We start from the raw sequence: 23,893 nt of genomic DNA, 5'->3' as shown, positions 1-23,893 counted from the left end.
AACAATTGAAATTCAATATCTTGAATGGGATGAACTACCCCAAGGAGATTGACGCGTACGGGGCAGTTGAGTTAGAAGAAGAATGGCCATGCAGGCTTGAGCTTGAAATTGATGAAGAGATGGAATTGGAAAAGGAAACCACCACATCACCTGAATCATGTTATGCGGTGAGAGAAATACAGAAAAGTTTTGAACCACTTAGTATGGAATAAAGGGAAGGCAAGATCAAGCCTTCGCTTGAGCAATCACCAGTCTTGGAATTAAAGGCCTTGCCGAACCACCTAAAATATGTGTTCCTTGGACAAAATGAAACCCTCCCCATCATTATCTCAGTCACACTTTCAAGGGAGAACGAAAATGCCTCGATGAAAGTTTTAAAGAACTATATCAAGGCAATAGGATGGAATCTCACCAACATCAAGTGTATTAGTCTATCCTATTGAATGCACAAGATAAGACTTGAAGAAGGGAAAAAAGGATCCATCGAACATCAATGGAGGTTGAGCCCTACGATGAAGGAACTGGTTAAAAAAGGAAATTATCAAATGGTTGGACGCAAGCATCATTTTTCCAATTTCAGATAGCACGTGGGTCAGTCTCGTGCGATGCATTCCATAGAAAGGCAGAATGACCATTGTCCCCAACAAGAACAATGAATTGATACCCTGCATACCGTCACTGGATGGAGGATATGCATGGACTATAGGAAGCTCAACACAACGACAAAAAAAGACCACTTTCCCTTACCGTTTATTGATCAAATGCTAGATAGATTAGCAAGGAATGATTACTTTTGCTTCCTTGATGGTTATGCAAGGTATAATCAAATAATAATCACACCAGAGGACTAAGAGAAGACAACTTTCACATGCCCCTATGAGACATTCGCCTTTCGACGCATGCCCTTTAGGTTGTGCAACGCCCCTATCACCTTTGAGAGGTGCATGATGGCTATCTTCTTGGAGTGTCTCAAAGATTCAGTTGAAATATTCATGGATGACTTCTTGGTTTATGGCAAGACGTATGAAATATGTCTAGCAAACCTTGAAAAGATTTTGAAAAGGTGCAAGGACACAAACTTAGTTCTGAACTGGGAAAGTGCCATTTTATGGTAACTGAAGGGATCGTGCTTGGGTATAGAGTGTCCAAGTCAAGATTAGAAGTTGACAAAGAAAGTTTGATATCATAAAAAAGTTACACCGCCTACCAATGTCAAAACATTAAGAAGCATCCTTGGGCATGCATAATTTTATTGAAGATTTGTGAAGGATTTCTTCAAGATTGCTAGACCGTTGAATTTATTATTAGAAGTTGATAGACCCTCTGAATTTGACTCCAACTATCTGAGCGCATTTGAAAAACTAAAAAATGCACTTGTCATAGCACCCATTCTGATCGCTTTTGACTGGACGAAACTGTTTGAATTAATGTGTGATGCTAGTGACTATGCGATAGGTGCGGCCTTAGTCCAGTGTATAGACAAGGTTCTGCACCCTATCGCTTATGCAAGCAAAACTCTTGACAATGTTCAAGAAAATTACACTACCACCAAAAAGGAGTTGTTTGCGGTGGTTTTTGCTTTGGAAAAATTCAAACCTTATTTCCTTGGGTCAAAGGTCATCATTCACACAGACCATTCAACAATTAAATACCTCATGACAAAGAAAGATCAAACCAAGGTTGATTATATAGGTTCTGCTTCTACAAGAATTTGATACTTAGATAATTGATCATAAAGGATCGAAAAACAAAGTCACGGATCATCTGTCGTGACTTGAAAGTCATGAGACCGATCGCACCCAGCCTACTATAAATGTTTCCTTCCCCGATGAATCACTACTGAAGATTGATGAATACTTGCCCTGGTTTGTAGACATTGTAAATTTTTTGGTCTGCAAACAATTCCCTAAGGATTATATGTCGCATCAGAAAAAAAAGGTTCATGCACGATTGCAAGTTCTACTATTGGGATGAGCCAAATCTGTATAAAAGAGGCCCTAATCATATTTAAGATAATGTATTCCTAAGATAGTTTTTCATCATATTCTATACCAATGCCATGAGTCGCCATACGATGGCCATTTTAGGAGCTAACACATGGCGGCAAAAGTACTGCAAAGTGGGTACTACTGGCCCACCTTGTTCAAGGACGTTCGTGAATATGTCATGAAATGCGGCAGATGCCAGTGCATGGGAAACATGTCTAAAAAGAATGAAATGCCACTGAATGTCATTCTAGAAGTCGAGTTGTTTGATGTATGGGGAATTGATTTTATTAGCCCATTTCCACCCTCTAATGGCCACAACTATATTCTATTAGCTGTCATGACGTATCAAAATGGGTGGAGTCAATTTCATGCACCTCAAATGATGCGGCCACTGTTTCAAAGTTCCTGCAGAAGCGCTTTGGCACCCTTCGTGCTATCATAAGCGATGAAGGAACTCATTTCATCAACCGCATCATTAGTAAACTCTTGATCAAGTATAATGTTCATCATAAGATAGCTACAGCTTACCATCCTCAAACGACTGGTCAAGCTAAAGTGTCCAATCAAGTAATTAAGTCAATACTCAAAGAGGTTATTAACTCGACGCGCAAGGATTGGGCGTAAAAGCTAGACAAGGTGTTATAGGCATATCGCACCGCATATAAAACATCTATAAGGATGTCCCCATATGCTATTGTCTTTGAGAAAGCATGTCATTTGTCATTAGAACTTGAACATAAGGCATTTTGGGCCATAAAAAAACTCGATCTCAGTATGGAAGCTGCGGAGAAGCAAGGAAACTACAGTTGTTGGAATTAGACAAATAGAGATTGCAAGTGTATGAGAACGCCAAAATTTATAAGAAGCGCATGAAGCGTTGGCACGACCAACGCATCTGTAAGAGAAATTTTGAAATTGGCCAAAAAGTTTTACTATTTAACTCATGATTGCGTTTGTTTCCAGGGAAACTGAAGTCGCGTTGTTTAGGACCTTTTATTATTAAGGAAATCTACCCTCGTTGAGCGATAGAGCTAACAAATGAAGACAGAACCAATGAATTCAATGTCAATGGCCAAAGAATAAAGCCCTACTATGGAGGCGATTTCAATCGAGAAAAGACCTCCATTGACTTGGGAAAATCTGAATGATGAAGCATGAGGAGTCCCTGCGCCGAGAAGCGATAACATCTTTTTCAGGGACATATTATATTCTTTTTTTTGTATCCTTCTTTTTATGCTCCTCTCATGTTATTTTCTTTTTAATTAATTGTTTTTTATACTTTTCTCCTCTTTTGTGATCAATGACTGTTTGATAAATTTGGACAAAATTTGGGGGAAGGATTAGGGTTTAAAAACGTTGAGTGATGCGATGAGTTTAGGGGTGTGTGAGGATTATAACCCAACGCATCTCTAGCAAGCTCATCGCAGGTGAGGGAACCACATGTCAGCCTACCGTTAGGGCCGTGAAAGAACGCGCTGCCTGACATTCCATCATATTTCATTTATTACACGTGCGTCATCATTGCCTCAAATCTCACGTATGTGGTCAACTGTTTCCTCTCCCACTCAATTGCCTATTTAAACCCTTCCCTTTTGTCTTCCCAAATCTCTCTACACTCTTAATTGAACCTTAACTCTGAATCTTCCTATTCTCTGAATCTTTCGGCAATCCAAAGTTTCTCCAGCCAACCCATTCTCTCAATCTCCAACACTCTTCATCTCTAATGGCTCACCAAAACATCTCTTCCTCCACTCGCACCGCCACATCCTCCTCTTTCTATGAGGTAGTGGCCCCCTCATCAAGCATTCGCCCCATTTTCTTCCCAACTACCACCACGCCGGTTTATGCACCACCACCTACGATGGTATCTCCTCCCCCTTTCAACTCCACCATCCTCTGACCTGCACCAACACTATCACGTTCTACCAGCACTGTCACGTTCTACCAGTACTGTCACGTTCTTCATCACCCCATGAACATCTTCAGTCGATTGTATCCAATGCAAGTGAAGCAAGGCGTCGAGATGAGCGAGAAGTATAGGAAGACATATTGAAGAATCTGAAGCTGCTCGAATCTCTTGAAGACGAGGGTGTTGTAAACCAACCAAGCAAGGAGAGAATTGGTGCTAAGATGTCTCTGCTTGGTTCCGGCCATGCGATGAATGGCCCCGAGGCACTGGTATCTAATGCGCCAAGCTTGATTATCATCAAGGAAGGGCCCTTGGGAAAAGTTTTTGCCGCATTCGAGGAGAAGAAAGCAAAGAAGCAAAGCGGTGGGGCTGAAGTAGCATGCATTGACGGAATCGACGTTGAAGAAGAAACTCTGTTGAGGAAAACGCAATAAGGGAGAAGAGGAAAAGTGATGACCATCTATAGAGGCATTGGTAGAAAAGTTCAATAGCAAGGCCAAAGAGATGGCCTTGAGAGGATAAGGAAGGAGGCAACAGTTCTCATCATAGCGACGGAGCTCTATCATGAAATACATGATGAAGAGCTTGAAAACGTGGGAGCTTCATCACAGTCGCAATCAGATAAGTCGTTAGATTGTGTTGGTCTCGTTGCGCTTGAATTTGAAAAGGAGTGGCACGAAGAAAGCGATGTAGAGAAGAAGGCCAGAAAGGAGAAGGCCTAGCGCATCAAGCACAATTTAAAGAAGATTCAATAAGAGAACGGATTGTTGCAAGAAGAAGATGAAAAGAAAAAAATGGTGGTTGAAGAGAAGAAGAAAACGGAAGTAAGCGGCGCCTCGAAGAAAGAAGTGGCACCAACGCGAATGGTGGCAAAGAAATAGGATAAAGGCAAAGCGCCTGTTATAGAAAAGAAAAAAGTGCCTAAGAAGAGGCCTCCAATTCTGATCAAGATGGGTTTCTTCCTGGAAAGTGCACCATTGCCCTCCTTCATCACAAACACAATAGATGTGTTAGGATGGAGAGATTTTGTGAGGGGGCAAGGACGGCCAAACCATCTGTAGTGACCGCATTTTGTAAAGGGAAGCCACACAAGGATCGACCGAGTGGATGTTGAAGAAGCTACAATTGGATTTGGTATCAAGAAGATTAATCATTTATATAACTTGGAAGACATTCCCGACACCGAAGGCAATAGAATTATCGAAGCGCCAACATCAGAAGAACAAAGAGAGGCGTTGAAAGTGGTCGTACTACCTAGAATAAAATGGACCACTTTGGCAAAAAGGGTTAAGACATTGTCACAACATAGCTTAATGCCCGAAAAAAATGTGTGGTTATACTTCGTCAAGAGAAAGTTGTTCCCAACGATGCACAATCGCTTGGTCTCAAGAGATAGAATGATGGTCATATTTTGAATCATACGGCTAATTCCAATCAATGTTGGTCGCCTTATTGTAGATCAAATGGTCATTCTTCTCAAGACCAAAGGGGCAGTTGTTCTTCATGTCGCTAGTCACAAAGCTATGCGTTGCACAAGGCTGGTTTAAGGAGGAGGAGGATGTTGAAGTCAAAAGTACTCTTACAAGTAATTCCTTCCACCGCTTTATGAGACTGCCAGCTCAAACTGAGAGCCAACTGAAATAACAAACTAAGCAACGACCCTAGTAAAGCCAAATGCTTCCCGAGCCCTCTCAACAGAAAAAGCGGAAGGTGACCATTTCCCCAAGATTTGAAGAAAAGGTGATTGCGTCACCCCAAGAAGAAAGGTCCCCTTCTCGCAAAAGCCAAACCCCGCCACCTCAACCTAGAGAAAACTCTCCCTCTAACAAAAATGATGATCATAAGGAGTCTCTTAGGCTGAGTGTTGATCTCAACAAGCGCCCTCCAGCCTTTGAGAAGCCCCCTACTCCTGAAGATTACCCTCTTCCTATCTCTCCCATCGCATCAAGATTACCAACACCACCACCCTCCCCTAAATCCAAATCTAGTCCACCACGTACCACGACTAATGACCCAAGCTTGCCAATGCCTACACTAGAAATAGGTGGCAGATCAAGCATTGGCGAGCTAGTGAGCGTCAGACCAACGAAGGAATCCAGTGCGATGACACCAACGCTCCAGAGGAAATTGACTCTGACGATGAATGGTACAAATTCCTTCACGATGACCTCCGAGAACCAATCTTAGGAGGTCTTGATGAGCTATTGCGGCAACAACAATCACTTACAACACAGATGAATGATCTGGGGCGAAAGCAAGAAGAACTCGTTAGGGAACAAAAAGAGTTAAGGGAATTTGTTCAAGGCCAACAAAGTGTGACGCGCGACTTCATTCTGCAACAGACGCAAAGCTAGCATGAGCAATTCCATTTTACGATTCAGTTCTTTCAGGATGACGTTGCTCACCTCGTGGTAGGACCATCTGTTCCGTTGCATCTCCAAGCTCCTTTACAATTCCCAGATGAAGATCCAGCACAAGAGCAAAACAACAATCATGCAGGAGAAAATTAAATTTGGGGGTGTTTTTGTTTTCAACTTTTCTTTCTTTGTAATCATTTATCGAATTATCAATTGAAATTTATGAACTCTTATGCGTTTGCCCACTTTTCCTTGCCTTTTCTTTCTGTTTGTATCTTGTTTATACTTTTGATCGCTTAATTTTCCTTTTGTTTTGTTACGTTCCAATAAAGACCTCAATGATGATACCGTGTATCAATGCAATAAGTAGCTCGACTGGTGTTAGTATTAAGTTTTAGGATTTTTCCTTAGGAAACATTTCTTGGATTTAGTATGTGTGCAAGCTTTACTTCAAACCTCTTTTGCGATATCTTTCTGACTCCATCGCACAATTCAATTTTCAGCAATGAGAACCTTGTTGCTCTCTAAATTTGGGGGTGGAAGGTTTGATCTTAAAGCGTTTAATTTTTTTTTTTAATCGCCTAAATCTCCTTGATCTTTATTCAAAAAAAAAAAAGAAGAAGAAGAAGAAGAAGAAGAAAGAAGCATTGAAATCAGATCTTGCTCATAGTTGGATGTCCACGTACCACCAGTGGGGGCAAGCCAAAACGAAGGTGGGAATCATGATCAACGCAAGAAATAATTGATCGCAACACCACTGCCATATCAAAAAAAAATTGCAAGGCATGAGCTAAGTCTGAAAAGAGCACCTTGCTCATAGTTGGATGTCCGCATGATCCCTGTGGGGGAAGGCAAAACGAAGATGAGATGCTCGGATCAGCATAAGATTGGACCTAACTAATATACCAAGGAGAATTTTATCTTGTTTTGAAAAATCTCAAACCCAAAGCCCATTCCTGAAAAATGAAATATAAGATAGCTTTGGAAATGAGTAAGGGATTTTTGAAGAATAAGCTTACAGCATCTTAAGACTAGAAATATTTTCATAGATAGAAGAGTAAAACTCAGGAATGCTTTGGTCTAGCAGATTGAGTTGAAAACACTTTGAGAGGTCTAGTCGATGTGACAAAGCGATCGAGATTTATTAAGAGTCTTAAGTATATGCTTGAGAACAAGCATTGTTTTAAATTTTGGGGTGTGATAACTTGTAGAAATACAAGTTATTCTGTCTCTTTTATCTAAAAAATTAGGAAAAGACTCTGAAGATGCGACAACTTACTAAGGAACTCATAGAAATAATTGTATCATGTGATCACATACACACACAATGCCTAATTTGTCTATTTTAAGCTGAAAAACACTTTGTTTAAATGCAGAAAGTTTGCCGATGTGATCGCATGAGAACTTTCAATGCCAATATAAGATCGTATAGTTGGCCATCTCGGTGATTCTAGCGATGAGATATGACATGACATGTGGGCGGTAGAGGTCAAATCAAAGATTGAGTTGGTAGCTGATAAGAAAGCTTCACTGCAGAACCAATGAATTTCTGACGCGTAATAAGCAGCGTATCAAGGTATGGAATTTAATGCACCTTATCAACACAATGATGAGTGAGAGAAGAAAAGCTACCTTCGGACGCCTATAAATAGCCATGAAATCGCCATGCAAAAATATACCGAACTTTTAGAGGAAACTCTATCGAAAATTCTCCTCTTACAACCATTCAAAAATCTTAGTGAGAGCTTCAGTTTCCCTTTGAAGTAGAAGAGGAACTCCATCTTTCAACACTTACAGTGAAGCAGCCATTAACAAAGTCGAAGGAAGCAAAAAATTGTGCACCATGGCTTGACTCACTATCCCTATTTCTTGTCTTAAGTGTATTTGTATTGTTTAAACGTTGAAAGACCTATTTATTCAATATTAATGCATACTCATTTCATCTTTTATCCATCTTTTCTATTTTTATTATGAGCAACTAAACTATTTATAGGTTGAGAAGCATTTTGCTAACATGAACTAAGCAATATTTAAACCATATGTTTTACATATTTTATGTTTGCCTATTGAAATACTTGGATAACTCGAGAGCTTACTCTAAGTAGATTAAATCTAGGTTCAAAAGAGCTAGAGATTTAGAACTCATAAAGCAAGAAGAGAGGTTCTTTAGAAATAAAGTAAAATCTTTTGCAATATACACTCATCGCATGCATCCTAGAGATAGGATATTGCGGCTATGTACACTAAGAGATATTAGTTATAATTTCGAGTGCACTGCTTGAAGCGTGATTCATATATTTGCTTAGGGAATGTTAGTGAATATTTTTCTGAACCTTACCATCACACATCTGTATTTCACACCTATCGCATATACTATTTCACTTGAAGTGTAAATCCTATCACACATAAAGCATTAGACTAGCATCAAAATCAATCATCTGATTAGTATTCCAATTTCGTCAAGATCGAAGCATTGGTTTTCATCGCATACTTATAAAGCAATCTCTGAGTTCAACCCTGGACTTACCAAGACTCTAGTTGAACTTGTACTTAGGTTCGGCTATCTAAAACAGTGCGTTAAAACCCAACATTTAACATCTATTTCATCACATGGTGAGAGCGCATCAGGTCCCATCCAAAGCAAGTAATTGAAAAAAAAATCTTTAGATGTATATTCACCCCCTCAAATCACTATGAAAGCACTTTATGACAGCTGAATGTTGAGTTTTCATAAGAGCTCTAAAAAAAATTTTAAATTACAAGATAATCAGACCTACAATTCATAAGATAAACCCAAGAATAATGAATGCAATCATCAATGAAGGAAACATAATATCCAGAGCCCCTTTTGTAGGAACAAGAGAAAGACTACACATTAGAATGCACAAGAAACACTTTTATTAAAAGGTAAGGCTGGAAATTTTGCCAATTTACAACCACTATAATCAGAGATATCATGACTGTCTAGATGTCCTAAAACTCTTATAGATGCCAAAAACTGTAATCAAGATGCAGAAATATGACCTAAACGAGAATGCCATAAATATGAAATGGAAGATGAAGGACTCAAAGTAAAAGATGACGGATCCACACTAGAAGTTGTAACATCATCTAATACTTTGAGTTGATCTAGAACATAGACTCCCCCTTGCTTATGGTCTGTCCCAATTACCTTCTAAAATTGTGGATCCTGTATCGAACTAGTAAAAGAAGAAAAAGAGACTAAATATCCAAATTCACGTAATTGATTAACAGATACAAGGTTTAAAGTAAGATTAGGAATCTAATAGACATCAGAGAGAGACACGAGAGATGTAACGATTAAACCAATACCTACTAATGGCATAAGGCTACCATCCGCACCCACAATTGACATCAAATAATAGGGAGATAAAGAAACAAAAGAAGACAAATGAGGCGACATATGATGAGAGGGACCTTAATCCAAGACCCATAAAGAAGAATCTATACCTAAGGTACTTGATGAGGCCAAACCTTTATGAGATGAGGCTGACATAGCATGAAGCTGTGAACTGAGAAACTGCTGAAATTGTTCAAACATGTAAGGATCCACAGATGGAGCAACCACTCTATTGTTGGACTGACGTGTTTGATATGTCCATTGAGTATTTTGTGATGACATCGATAGTGGTTGTTGTGATGAACAATGTTGTTTGTTATAGTGGTTGTCGTTGTTGTTACTACCATTTTCCTTTAATCAACAAAATGGGACTTGGAGCATTTCGTTGACCCTTTCATTTGCAAAATGCACACTCATCAGAGGAGACTTTAGAAGATGGCCTATTTTGATTTCCAGTCAAAGATCGTTGTGGAACTACAAAAACAAAATAGATGGACTTGGAGGTGGGGTAATTTTCATATCACATTGAGACATAAGACGAATCTCCTCTGCTAAAAGATCACTAACCACTAAATCAATGGAAGTGAGAGGATTACAATGTAGGATTGTCCCATGCAATCCCTCAAATTCAAAACAAAAAGTCATAAGAAACTGAACTAGGTGCTGAGCATCCTTTCGAGTGATATAGGCTTCAACGGTACTCAATTCTGAAGATTCGGTCAATGCCAATTGATCCAATAATTCTAACATAGAAGAATAAAACTCTTGAATACTCATATCATTTTGTTGAAGCGCATGAATATCCATCTCCAATTGATATTGTTTGGAAAAGTTAGATTGGGCGTACAACCTAGCCTAATTATCTCAAAATCTTTTTATCAGTCTCATATTTTTGCCAACTAGACACCAATAGAATGTATAATATAATTATTAATCCGTGTAATGATCTTTAAATTATTGATCTCCCAAACTTCTAATAATGAAGCATAATCAGTAGCCCTATCATCCATAAGTTTCGTTCACACACCTGTAACATAGTTCCACATTGATTTCCCTCGCAAGAAATTCTTCATAACATAACTTCAATACAAATAATTTTTATCATTGTATACTAATTGACGGCAGAGAATCATCCTTACGATTCGACATGACAATGATATGAAATCTCAAATAACAAAATCAACTAAAGTCGAACAAAATACGATCAATCAAATCAAATTCTCAAACCAAAACTTTACTATCTTCTTTTGCTGAAGATTCGAAAATTAAAAAGCAAATCTACAATTAATCTGAACAATTAAACAAAATTGAATTGATTGTCAATTCAATTCTTTTTGCCGAATTGCTTGCCGCCACGACAACCTAAAATCAATTTTGCCAAAATTGAACTTGAGATTGCCAAAAATTGAATTCAATTCAATTCAAGTTTGCCAAATATTGAATTGAATTTCAATTCTTCTCATATACTGCAAAAAATTGCCGTCACTCACAAAAAGTTGATTCCCAATTTTTTTTTTTTTTTTTTTAAGTTTCATGTACAGCCGAAGGTTGCCTCCACACCAATCAGTCGAACATGAAATCAATTTAAATAACAAATGAAATATTAAAGGACTAACGAGAAGAATAGCGGATTTTAACTTTTCATTTATAAAAATAGCAAATCATCAATTCATTCACAAAAGTGGTAAATAAATTAAAAAATAAATAAACTAATTTATAAAATTCTAAACTACCCAAGATTGCAATTGACTTTAAGAAATATTCCTAATTATATTGTAATTAAAACTAACATCTAGAGACTATTGGTGGGCTAGGCTCTACACCGACCTCTTCTCTAACCAAGTTACCGCCATTTTTCTCTCCAAAATCAGTTCCTCGGCCAACAATGGTGTGATTGTGAATTTATTGTTTCTGAATCTATCATTGCAACCATAATTTCCTCCACTCTACTCAAAATTCTGATGGGGACATTTTAGGGTTAAAGAAAAATTGTTACACTATAATTCAGGTGAAGGTTTTGTAGTCATCAAAAATCTTTTGAAAGTTTTTTGTGATATTTCCAATGAGATATTTATGTGACCTACAAATACATAATAATTAGTTTCCAAGCCCCAATAAATACACTAAACTTAAAAACAAATACACTATAATTGAAAGTCACTCAACCAAACCATCTTTGAACTTACCCAAAATTTTGTAACAATACTTTTTCTTGGTTCTAGACTAAAATATTAGTTTTGAATGTGAGGGTTGGACTAATAAAAACTTTATCTAAATAGTTGCATTCATGAAAAAAAGAAACTGATTTAGATTAGAGTATGAAAATCCCAATTAAAAATTGTCAATTAAAATTACTAACAAATTATGATGTGGTGTTAATGTCAATCATGTAGATCTGATGAATAGAAGAGAAACAAACAATATTCAGAATGGTACATCCTTCCTTGATTGAATCAGTCAAAGTGGGTATAAGACCCCAAGGCAAACAGGTTAATATCAACACCGTCTATATGCTAGGAATCACTTTGGAAAGTCTTTCATCCTGCAAAGTAAACTTGTCGTCAATTGTCTTCCACAATTCTAATCACATTAGAATTTCACATCTTTGTCTTCCACGATTCTAATCACATTAGGATTTCTGCAGCCATCCTGATACATTGTTAACCGAGAAATACTACATTCAAATGTTGGAAAAACCTTAGATTAGATTAGATCGACAAGATGTTTAAAAGATGTGTTTGAAGCAACAGAAACTTCTATAAATCGGAAGTCATGATAGTAGTTATTTTCATCTCACTTACCGTTGAACAAAACTCTTAATTGTTTAACTTACCGTTGAACAAAACTCTTAATCGTTTAACAGCCATAAGAAGAAAACATCGAGATGAGGAAGAAAGCTAGGGCTACGTGTTGTATTCTAATATTTTATATTTGAAACAAAAGGATAATAATTATAATGTTCAAAAGTATTTTAAAACTATGAATCTTGATTAAGTGTAATAGAAAGTATAATAAAAACAATAAATTTCAGTTGGGATAATTAATATAGTATGATAATTTAAATTTCAGATGAAGATTTTAAAATTAGTTGTTGTAAGAGATTTAAAAATTCAAAATAAGTATTAAATTTGTTACATAAATTCATAACAACTGCTAAAATCGCAAGATTTAAGGATAATTATCCGCTTGAAATAATCAAGTTAGTTAGCATAATATATAGTTCAATTAATTACAATCTCATTAATACAGATGTCGAATTAATTACACTACAATTAAAAGAGACGATAAAGGTATTTTAGGATTTTCAAAAGTTTGACTCACGTGATCTCCATGCATTTTGCTATAATTCAAAACTACTCCGCCTTTTACAATTTTTCTAAATGATAGTGTAATTACTGCTATTTACCTGATTATTCCAATATCAAAATCCAAAACCCAAATCAATTACCGAAGTTGTAAATCAATCTGATCGAAGCCCAACCAACTCTCAAACCTCAAATTGTACCTACCAATTTTTGGTCTGATATCGTAAAATTAGAGAGAAAAATAGGATTTTCTTATCAATCAAAAGTACTAAATGATACACACTAATGAGGTTTATACAAGTAGGACAAATAATCTACCCTTAGGATAAATAATGATAATAATAAAATACGTTAACACTACTAACGGTAGAAGGGAGACGACATGGCGATTGTAGCATGATAGTGGTTTTAACCATAATAGTTTGTTCTTTCCTCCCTCTCTTTTGCTTTCTTCTTGCTCGTGGCCGTAAAAACCTCGATCTCCCCGTTGACAGTGAACATCCTCAAGCGCCACTTCTTATTTTTCTTATTTCTCAAGAATAAATGGTTAAAATGAACTGAACTGAGAGTTAACCAAATTTAATTGGTTCAATTTTGAGCAGGAACTGAAGAGGACTCGGTTTTTTCGATTGAAAAACTTAAAGAACTGAGAGTTTTGATTTGGCTGATGGTTTTATCTAAAACTGGACTAAATCGAACCGGACATGCCCATATAAAACAGCAATTAAGCCTTAGACATTGTAGGTTACACCAACGGGGCGACCCTGATGGCAATAGTGGACAAACTTAGAAACAAGAGATTCCTCGTATCATTAAGTAAAAAAAAGGAAGCAACATCTTATGTGGAGCCCACAACTCAAACTCAAAAATATATTTGAGAATTCAACCCACAACGATAGATAGTTGAAACCACAATCCCCAATTTTGGAGTAACGGCTAATGTCGTAGGCAATTTAGACTAAATGGCATAATCAACAAATAATGAGATCATAGGCAACAAGACCAAAGAGATGACAAAATTCAAGTCTAAAACGAGCCTATGGGAAGAGATTAGTCTGTGGACCAAGGCCTAAACTAAGATGCTCGACCTTGACCAATTGACCTCTTTCTAATAGAGATTGAATCAGAGACTTAATCAAAAGTATAAATTGATACTCTTACTCAAATATGCGGTTTAAATTGAATTGAAAGTTGATAAAATTAATACAATATACCAAGTTTGAGTTTGAAGTTTGAATTGATAAGATTAAAAGTTTTAAATTAAATTTGACACACCCCTTCAATGATTTGTTTTTCAGACATAAGTACGTATAATTTGTTGAAAAAAAGAACTAAAAGTACAAATAATTTTCCTAGTTATAAAATTTAAATAAGATGTAAAATAAAATATTAAAATATTCGAAAAAGTAAAATAACATATATAAATATAAAAAGTAAGCTGTAACAAGGAAACCAATAAATACATACCATTTATTTTCCTGTTTGAGCTCAAAAGAATAAAGACTTAGAATTAGACAATTATCATTCACGACTTTCTACAAAAGAATGATGGATCAGAGAACTCCCAGGAGAGAAATGACTACAGTAACTTCGGGCCGTTTCATAACATTTTTGTTTCCCGTTCTCCATTTTTCTTGTTCCCTCTTTCTTAAGAATTAGAAATAATGAATATGTTTTGTAACCATTCTTTTTTCTTTTAATTCTGCCCAATTTTAAATATAAGTAACAAATAGAAACGGAACAGAAAATAGTAAACGGAAACATGGTTAAACAGACCCTTTAATATTGCAACAACATTCTAGCTATCCTTAAACTGAAAAACTCAGCAAATTGAACTAGCATTTCTCCCTAGCAAACAGGATCAAGCTATTCACCTGGTAGCAAACTTAAAACCCATGGTGGTACTGCCACGTTCTAACCATGGTAATTTGTTTAAACAGAATCATCCTGTAAAACTAAAGCATGCTTAAAATGCAAAATTTAGAAAAGGTAGCATTCTTCACCAACCAAGAAGCAAGAGTTTCACGAGGGCCATCCGAATATAGAGACCGTTCTTCGCTTGTCGGAAGTAGGCAGCCCTTGGATCCTCATCTACATCAACAGTGATCTGCAAAATAATGAATAAGTTACTTGTAGACTCGTAGTCACCACATGTATTTGCCTATTAAAGATTAACATTTGAAAATGCTTATGATTCATGCTTGTTACCTCATCAAGCCTAGGGAGGGGGTGCATGACCACAGCATGTCTCTGCATCACTTTTAACACATTTTTATCCACAATGTACTTGCCTCTAGCTTGTTCATAAAGATCAATCCTCTCTCCAAATCTTTCCCGTTGAATACGAGTTTGATATACCACATCACACTCAGACGCAACTTCCATCAAGTTGTCACATTCTTCCCATTTTACATCTTGTGATGTCAAGTAGTCTTTTATATCATCCTAGATAAACAAACAAGTTCAACAGTTGGAAGATTTCAAAGTAACCAGTTACTTTATACGTTTTGGCTTCTCCAATTTACTTTAAAATAGCAACAAGTAATAGCATAGTCAGTTTATCCAGTCTCCAAAAATTGTTTCCCAATATCATGGCACAACAAAGAATTTCATTCAATAGGCAGTAATGTTATATTTTTGCTTTAAAACTTACCTTCATTTTCACAACATCTGGAGAGACAAAGTATATTTTCACATCTTGATACTTGGCGAGCAAATATGCAAGTGACCGTACAGTTCTCCCATTGGCAAGATCTCCCACGAGTCCGACTTTAATTCCATCAAGTTTTCCTATCTCTCTCTGAATAGTATATACATCTAGAAGAGCCTGCCAGAACCAGAACAAGGTCAAGGGTTTCAAAAAAAAAAGTAGACAGAGATATCCATCATAGCAGAAGATTACCAACAGGATTATTTTCAAGTTCTCGCAAAGCTAAGCAAAAGAAGCTCTAGAGTCTGGACCCGTACTTAACTTTTTTATATCTTTTTAATGACCCTCAAAATAAGTTTAATATCTCTTTTTTTTAATTATATTCATGGTAATCATTGGAATCAAACGCATTGAAAGACTAACATTCAAATTACTTGTTTGAATTTTTGTACGAAATTCAGCAAAAGCAACCAAATAGTGGCCATATATTTATGACAAATACTATTCTTGGTAATGTGCATGTAACAATTGAGAGTTACGGCATGTTGTGAATGGTTGGTTGCTCATTTTTAATCAATTCTTTAATCATTTTGCAAGAAGTACTATGGATACTATTTATATTGCTTAATGAATGAGAAGAGGGGTATGGAATCAGTAATTCATCAAAGTTGAATTTTCTGGTGAGGGCGATTGAAAATTCAGTGAAAATTATGGGCATCAAAATCCTCTCAAATGAACATTCCGCTTTCAAATTTCTACCGCTCATTTTTTACTTTGTTACCAATAATCAATGTTTACAATGCTTCCTTACTATTTACTCTGATAGAATCCAAACTTGGATGGAAGAATTTTATTATATTCACGATATAAACGATTACAAGAACAGAGAAAAGAAACAAATGCACTGCTTCCTCTCACACGTGAGAGAGAAGCTTCAGTTCCAAAACCACTAACCAAAATATTTTCTAACCCCCCTGTTCCCGCTCCCCCTTTTTTAACAAAACATTCTCCTAACAGACTAAGAGTCTCTGCTAGTCATGGTCCCCACTTCCCTAACCGACGTACTTCCATCTTTTCCCAAATTACCCTTATTTCTCCTTCTTTGATACTGAAATATGATTGGTGGTCTATCATTACCTCCCTCCTCCACATTTACCTTGTCCTCAAGGTAAAAAGTCGGAAATTGCTTCTGGAAATCAGCCACTATCTCCCACGTTGCCTTATGCCTCGGCAATCCCTTCCATTTCACCAAAATCTCCCGTCCCTTTTGCGAAGAGTGAGGGCGATAACCCAACACCTCCTCTGGTTCAGTCAGCCATTTATGGTTCTCAGTCACCAATGGATCCACCATTTGGTTTTCACGTTGCTGCCCCACCATTTTCTTCAGCTGGGATACGTGAAAGACAGGATGTATAGCTGCAATAGAGGGAAGTTCCAACTTATAGGCGACCATTCCAATCCTTTCAATGATTTGATACGGCCCAAAGTACTTAGGAGACAACTTGGCATACCTCTATTGTCGTACCGAAATTTGACGATAAGGTTGAAGCTTCAATAAGACCCAATCCCCTACCTGAAATTCCACATCCCTTCTCTTCTTATCAGCATACTTCTTCATCTTGTCTTGATCCACTCGTAAATGCTCCTTGAGAACTCGTAAGGCCTCATCTCTATCTCTCAACTGCTGGTCTAAAGTAGCATTCGAAGTATAACTATCACCATAATAAATCAAAGGTGGAGGTAGTCATCCATATACAATTTGAAAAGGGGTCATGTCGGTCGATGCATTATACGTGGTATTATACTAATAAATACATCTCCACACTGCAATTGACTACCTCAGTCTGACCATCCGATTGGAGATGATAAGCTGTACTCCGATGGAGTTTGGTACCCGAGAGTCGAAAGAGTTCCTGCCAAAAATGACTCACAAACACCTTGTCTCGATCCGAAACAATGGACTTTGGAATCCCATGTAGCTTAACTACTTCTCTACAAAATACATTAGCTATGACTTCAGCACTCAAGGGATGCTTTAAGACCATAAAATGAGCATACTCACTCAATCTATCCACCACCACTAAGATTACATCATGACCCTTGGCCTTAGGTAATCCTTCTATAAAATCCATTGATATATCAGCCCACACAACATCAGGAATTATTAGTGGCATCAACAAACCTGTTGAAGACAAAGCTAGAGTTTTGTTCCTTTGGCAAACCATACATTCCTCCACATATTTTTTAACGTCCCTTTTCATATCCTCCCAATACAATTCTCCAGATAATCGTTTATAAGTCCTCAGAAAGCCAGAATGTCCACCGAAAACAGAATCATGATACGTGTGCAAAATAGTAGGGATTAAAATGGATGTGCTAGATAGAACTAACCTCCCTCTGTACTTCAGCTCTCCTTGATGTAAAGAGAAATCCTGAACTCCCCCTTCTTTCTGTAGTACTCTAGTTTTGGTACGTTGTAATCTGTCATCCTATTCCACCTCCCTTTGGATGACTACCATGTCTATCAATGTGGGAGTTGTCAAGTTTGCGAGTTGGACATTGGATTCTACCCGAGACAACGCATCAGCTACCCCATTTTCCAGTCCCAAACAGTAGATTACTTCAAAATCATACCCCAGGAACTTTGCAACCCATTTCTGATGCCATGGTTGAATGGTTCTTTGCTCCCATAGAAATTTCAAAGCCTTTTGATCTATTGTGATCATGAATCTCCTCCCTAACAAATATGGCCTCCACCTTTGCACAGCCATTACTACAGCCGATAGCTCCCTTTCATATACTGGCTTGGCTCGGTCTCTCATTGACAAGGTGTGACTATAGAAAGCAATCGGTCGTTTCTGTTGCACCAATACAACTTCGATCCCATATCTTGAAGCATCAGTCTCTACTTCAAAAGGCAAACTAAAGTTTGGTAATGCGAGTACCGACAGCGTCGTCATAGCATTTTTTAACTTCTCGAATGCCTTCTGAGCCTCCCCCGACGACCGGAACGCCCCTCCTTTTAATACTTGAGTCAACGGAGCTGCAATACTCCCATAATTTTGCACGAATTGCCAATAATACCCCGACAGTCCCAAGAATCCCCGTATCTCCTTGATAGTTTGGGGTGTTGGGCATTCCAAGATAGACCGTACCTTCTCTGGGTCCACCTCCACTCCCTTCCCCGAGATTATATGCCCCAGATACTCCACGCGCTCTTTAGCAAACTGGCACTTATTGCGGTTCTCCCTCAGAACAGATAACACTACTTCCAAATGCTACAAATGTTCTTCCAAACTCTTATTGTACACCAAAAAATGTCATCGAAGAATACTAAAACAAAGTGTCATAGATACGGTTTGAAAATGGTATTCATCAAGGCCTGAAAAGTGGAGGGAGCATTGGTTAACCCGAAAGGCATTACCAAAAACTCGTAATGACCTTCGTGAGTTCTAAAAGCAGTCTTCTCGATGTCCCTCAGATGCATCCTTATGTGATGATAGCCCAACTTCAGATCCAACTTAGAGAATAACTCAGCTCCATTTAATTCATCAAACAATTTTTCTACCACTGGAATTGGAAATTTGTCTGGAATGGTTGCATTATTGAGAGCTCTGTAGTCGACACAAAACCGCCAGCCCCCATCCTTCTCTCTAACCAACAATACGGGGCTCGAATACGGACTTGTGCTTGGCCTGATAATTCCCGATTCTAACATCTCCTCCACTAACTTTTCCATTTCAGCTTTCTGATGATAAGCATAACGATACAGCCTAACATTAATTGGATTCGTCCCCTCCTTCAAGTGTATGTGATGCTCAATACTTCTGCGTGGAAGTAATTCCTCTGGCCATTCAAACATATCTTCATATTTATTCAACAGAGTAGGTATTGATTCCGAAATGGTATAGACTTCCTCTATTCCATACCACTCAACCATCAACATGCCTCCTTCCATCATTCGACACTCCACTAAGAATCCTTGATCCTCCTCTGTCCACGACTTTATCATGCTCTTCAAACTTACTCTCGCTTTTGTCAAACTCGGGTCACACTGAAGAGTTACCTTACGATTCTCATGATCGAAGGTCATTGTTAAGTTTCACCAATCCACTTTTGTTTTTCCTAACGAATGAAACCATTGCATGCCCAAAATTACGTCCACTCCTCCAAGCTCTAATGGTAAGAAACTATCCTTCACCCTCCATTCGCTGATCTCGATCTCCACATTCTTACACAGTCCTTTCCCCTTAACTATTGAGCCAAACCCCAAGACTACTCCATAATTTGTAGTCTCTGTAATCTCCAAGAGCAATCGCTTTGCCAAGCCTTCGGATATAAAATTGTGCGTTGCTCCGCAATCAATTAATATCACCACCAGCTCTCTCTTTATCTCCCCTTTGATCTTCATTGTGCATGGATTAGTCAAGCCTACCACTAAATTCAGTGAAAGTTCTACTACTGTAAATACTTCGTCTTTCACAGTCAACATGTTCAATTACAGTACTTCTTCTCTCAAACCATCCTCTTCATACAATTCCATTTCTTCTCCAGACACATGCACCACCAACAATCTTAGCTCCCTGAGTTCGCGTCCCTTGCATCGATGTCCCACGATGTACCTCTCGTCACACCTGAAACAAAGTCCCTTCTCCTTCTTCGCTTGAAATTCAGCGTTTGTTAATCGCCGGGACGGTCCTTCCCTCCGATTGTCATTGGTCGATACCCCTCTCAGAGTAATCGTCCTCATCGGAAACGACTCACTGGTTTTCCCTCTGTCTTTCACTTCTCCGATACTACCTACTTTATTCATGACATCGTTATTTATTTTAGTATTATTCAGGGTTTGGACCTTACCTCCGAATATCTTTGCCTGACCCGCTTCAGTCCGTGCGTTCTCACGATCCTCAACTCGTTGGGCCAATGACATCATCTGAGCCAACCCGACCGGTTCCCAACACTCCACCTCTGCCTTGATCCATGGAGCAAGTCCATTCATAAATGTCTCCTCCAACACTTCACTGGAGAGATGCGGTAATGGAGCCACCAGCTTGTCAAACAGATTCCGATACGCCTCCACCATCGATTCTTGCCTGATTGCTAAGAATCTTCCACATATTGATCCTTCTCTCAGTGATCGAAATCGAACTAACAACCTCTGTTTTAGGTCCTGCCAATCTTTGAATGGTTCTCTTCCTTCTTTGGACCGGTACCAATCCAACACGGCTCTGTCAAAACTTATCACCGCGACTGTCATTTTCTCGGATTCCGTCAACTTGTGAATCTGAAAGTATCGATCAGCTCTGAATAGCCAAGAATCCGGATCACTTCCACTAAATACCGACATCTCAACCTTCTTAAATTTGCTTCGGTCACTCACCAACTCTTCTACTCCCGATTTAGCCATATTATTCAACGCATTCGAAGTATTATTATTCGATCCTTCAGTCGTCTCGCTCCTCAATCCCTCTTTTTCTTCTGTCGAGATTGCCTTTCCTTTTGCCATTTCGGCTACATACGAAATGAGCATCTACTGATGGTTTTCCGCTTGCATTCTCAATCGGTCGATACTCTTAGCCAACCAATGCTAAATTCTCCTCGATGGTCGGCAGTTTCTGCATCTCTACACGAAAACCAGAGATCTCCTGATCTAACCGTTTCAACTTCTCTTCAAATCGTTTTTGAGCCATTACTCCCAGGTGAGTGCTCTGATACCAATTTGATAGAATCCAAATTTGGATGGAATAATTTTATTATATTCAAGATGAACTAAACGATTACAAGAACAAAGAAAAGAAACAAATGTACTGCTTCCTCTCACACGCAAGAGAGAACCTTCAGTTCCCAAAACCACTAACCAAAATATTTTCTAACCCCCCTGTTCCCACTCCTCCTTTTTTAACAAAACATTCTCCTAATAGACTAAGAGTCTATACTAGTCGTGGTCCCCACTTCCCTAACCGACGTACTTCCATCTTTTCCCAAATTACCCTCATTTCTCCTTCTTTGATAATGAAATACAATTGGTGGTCTATCCTTTTACTCTTTACATGTTACATATTCATACACCCATTATATTACAGGACTAAAAAAGGTGCTGACAAACCTGAGTTGGATGTTGTCCAGGACCATCACCAGCATTAATAATAGGAATGCTAGCTGTTGCAGCAGCTTTCCTAGCAGCGCCACTTTCAAAATGCCGCATCACAATTATATCTGAGTAGCCCTCAACAGTTCTGATGGTATCTGAATCAAGTGCATATAAATTACAAGTAAACTACTATAGGAAGGTGAAGAAGAGGTGAAATGATTCAATCACCTTCAAGGGTTTCTCCTTTGGCGGCTGAAGAAAACTCCCGTGCATTTTCAGTTGTCAATACCTCCCCACCTAACCTTTTCATGGCAGATTCAAACGAAAGCCTAGTTCTAGTTGAGGGCTCGTAGAACAGGGTAGCCATCAGATATCCTTTGAGCATTTGGCTTTTAGACGAACTTTTTTCAATCTTTTCCATATCAAGTGCAACTTCAAAAATATAATTGAGAATATCTCTATCAAATTGTTGAGCTTCAATCACATCATCAAGCTCAAACTTTTTGCTAACAAAAGGAGAAAGTGAATCCTCGATTTCCACAGCTCCGCACCGGATTTCATTTCTCATTGGACGTTTCTCAATACATTCCCATTTCGATGAATTCTCATTATGTGACAACTTAGGACTTGTTAGGAACTTGGACTTGGAGTATCCAATCCGGGAGTAGGATGAACATAAGCTACCATACATATAACCCTTACAGCATTTTATTGTTGCTTCAGTGGACGCATGCCCTTGCAAAGAGTGTGACATAAGAGATGATGAAGCAGCCATTTCAAGTAAAAAATATCCTGTATTGGCCCGAGTTTTAGTAAAACAGAGGACCTTATTTAATCAGCTTTGACATAACCATCTAGAATGGAGAATTATTAAATAATAAAATGAAGGGGGGGAAAAAAAGTCTTATTGTTCATACAACAGCATACAAAAACATTACTTCATACGTCTGAATCTGCCTTACAGAAAAAAACACATGCAGTGTGGTAAAAAGATGACTCAGGAAACTATTATAACATAACAAATAACCAGAAGAAAATTCAAAAACATTCAGCTCATTATGCGGGTCTACCCTTATGAATCTCGTACAAAAGGCATGAAAGAAAATAGGATGGCAAGTCAATAGCCCCTGAAACTTATGGAGTGAGTAAGCATATTTGGAATGATTTGCTAATCATTTGGAAAGTCAATTCAAAGCATACCCTCCCATTAAAAAATGGTTTTAAACACATAGAAAGTCAATCCATGACCCTCAATTAGAAACCTATTAGAGATGTCTGTAGAGAAACAAAGCTAAGAAGTCACCCCAAGAAGACCAAAACGGAACAATACTAAGGTTTTCAAATTAAGCAGAGAATATATCATTTACAGAAGATGGGACGAATAAACAATCAATATATTCCCAAATCAGTATCTGCCAAAATGTTTCCAATTTCCTGTGATTCTAATAAACAGCAATTTAAAAAATGCAAGCATATATACTAATAGATATCAGCATTCAGACCCAGATGAGGATTGTTCTGCACATCCCAAACACCATTACAAGTAATCCACGAAATGAAGGAAAAAGAAGAGAGAACACAGAAATCAAAGGAGCAATACAAAAAGAAATGCTGAATTGTAATGATTGAAGTAAACAAACAATCTTAGAGGGAATATTAAGAACAACTGAAGAGTTACCTGAGACTGAAGCGAAGAGTGACTGAAGAAAGTAGAGGGGAGAGAGAGAGAGTGATGAAGAAGAAGAAAAAAGACGGAGGAAATGACGAAGAAGAGGGAGAGAGGAGCGGCGGAGGAGCGTTGCGCAACCTTGGAAGCGGATGTTTTTGAAGAAAGATGCCGGCGGTGGTCCAAAGAAAGCAAGAGAGAGAGGCGGCAGTGAAACGTTACGCATTGGGAAGGGGATGTTTTTGAAGAAAAGATGCTGTGATGGTGGTGGTGGTCCATTTCCAAGTATGCAATATAGGGCCAAAATGTATTTTCCTCCAAAAGTACACCCTTGTTAAGACTCCTATTAAAGCTGACGTGATACTTTTGTATTGAGTTATATCATTATCACTATCGTATTAGAAATATCTCACCCATCACAAAACCATCAAAATTAATTAGTCATTAATTCATTTATAATCATTGGTTAGTCATTAATTGATTAAAATGAATATCCAGTTAGGATTTCTATTCTTACAAGAAGGGAGGGACAATAGTTTAACACAGCCCGTAAATAGACCTAAATG

At 38.0% G+C, this 23,893-nt stretch overlaps 2 protein-coding genes across 2 annotated transcripts; one reads left to right on the top strand and one right to left on the bottom strand.

Annotated features, from left to right (window-relative positions):
* The first annotated feature begins 5,571 nt into the window (after positions 1–5,571).
* On the top strand, positions 5,572–6,084 carry LOC120090571 (circumsporozoite protein-like). The gene has a single exon (XM_039048299.1). The coding sequence runs from the start codon at positions 5,572–5,574 to the stop codon at positions 6,082–6,084; it is 513 nt and encodes a 170-aa protein (XP_038904227.1).
* An 8,509-nt stretch (positions 6,085–14,593) lies between these two features.
* LOC120091680 (aspartate carbamoyltransferase, chloroplastic) lies at positions 14,594–23,604 on the bottom strand. The gene is made up of 6 exons (XM_039049783.1): positions 23,340–23,604; positions 21,890–22,453; positions 21,677–21,816; positions 15,574–15,747; positions 15,129–15,365; positions 14,594–15,027 (listed from the first exon to the last, which is right to left on the bottom strand). Exons 1-6 carry the CDS (start codon positions 23,551–23,553, stop codon positions 14,920–14,922), a joined length of 1,437 nt encoding a protein of 478 aa, XP_038905711.1. The 5' UTR covers positions 23,554–23,604; the 3' UTR covers positions 14,594–14,919.
* Between the last annotated feature and the right edge of the window lie 289 nt (positions 23,605–23,893).

Source organism: Benincasa hispida, chromosome 11 (genome assembly GCF_009727055.1).
Source record: "Benincasa hispida cultivar B227 chromosome 11, ASM972705v1, whole genome shotgun sequence".
NCBI lineage: Eukaryota > Viridiplantae > Streptophyta > Magnoliopsida > Cucurbitales > Cucurbitaceae > Benincasa > Benincasa hispida.
The sequence above is the reverse complement of the archived record's forward strand: the minus strand, read 5'-3'. Positions and strand labels throughout refer to the sequence as shown.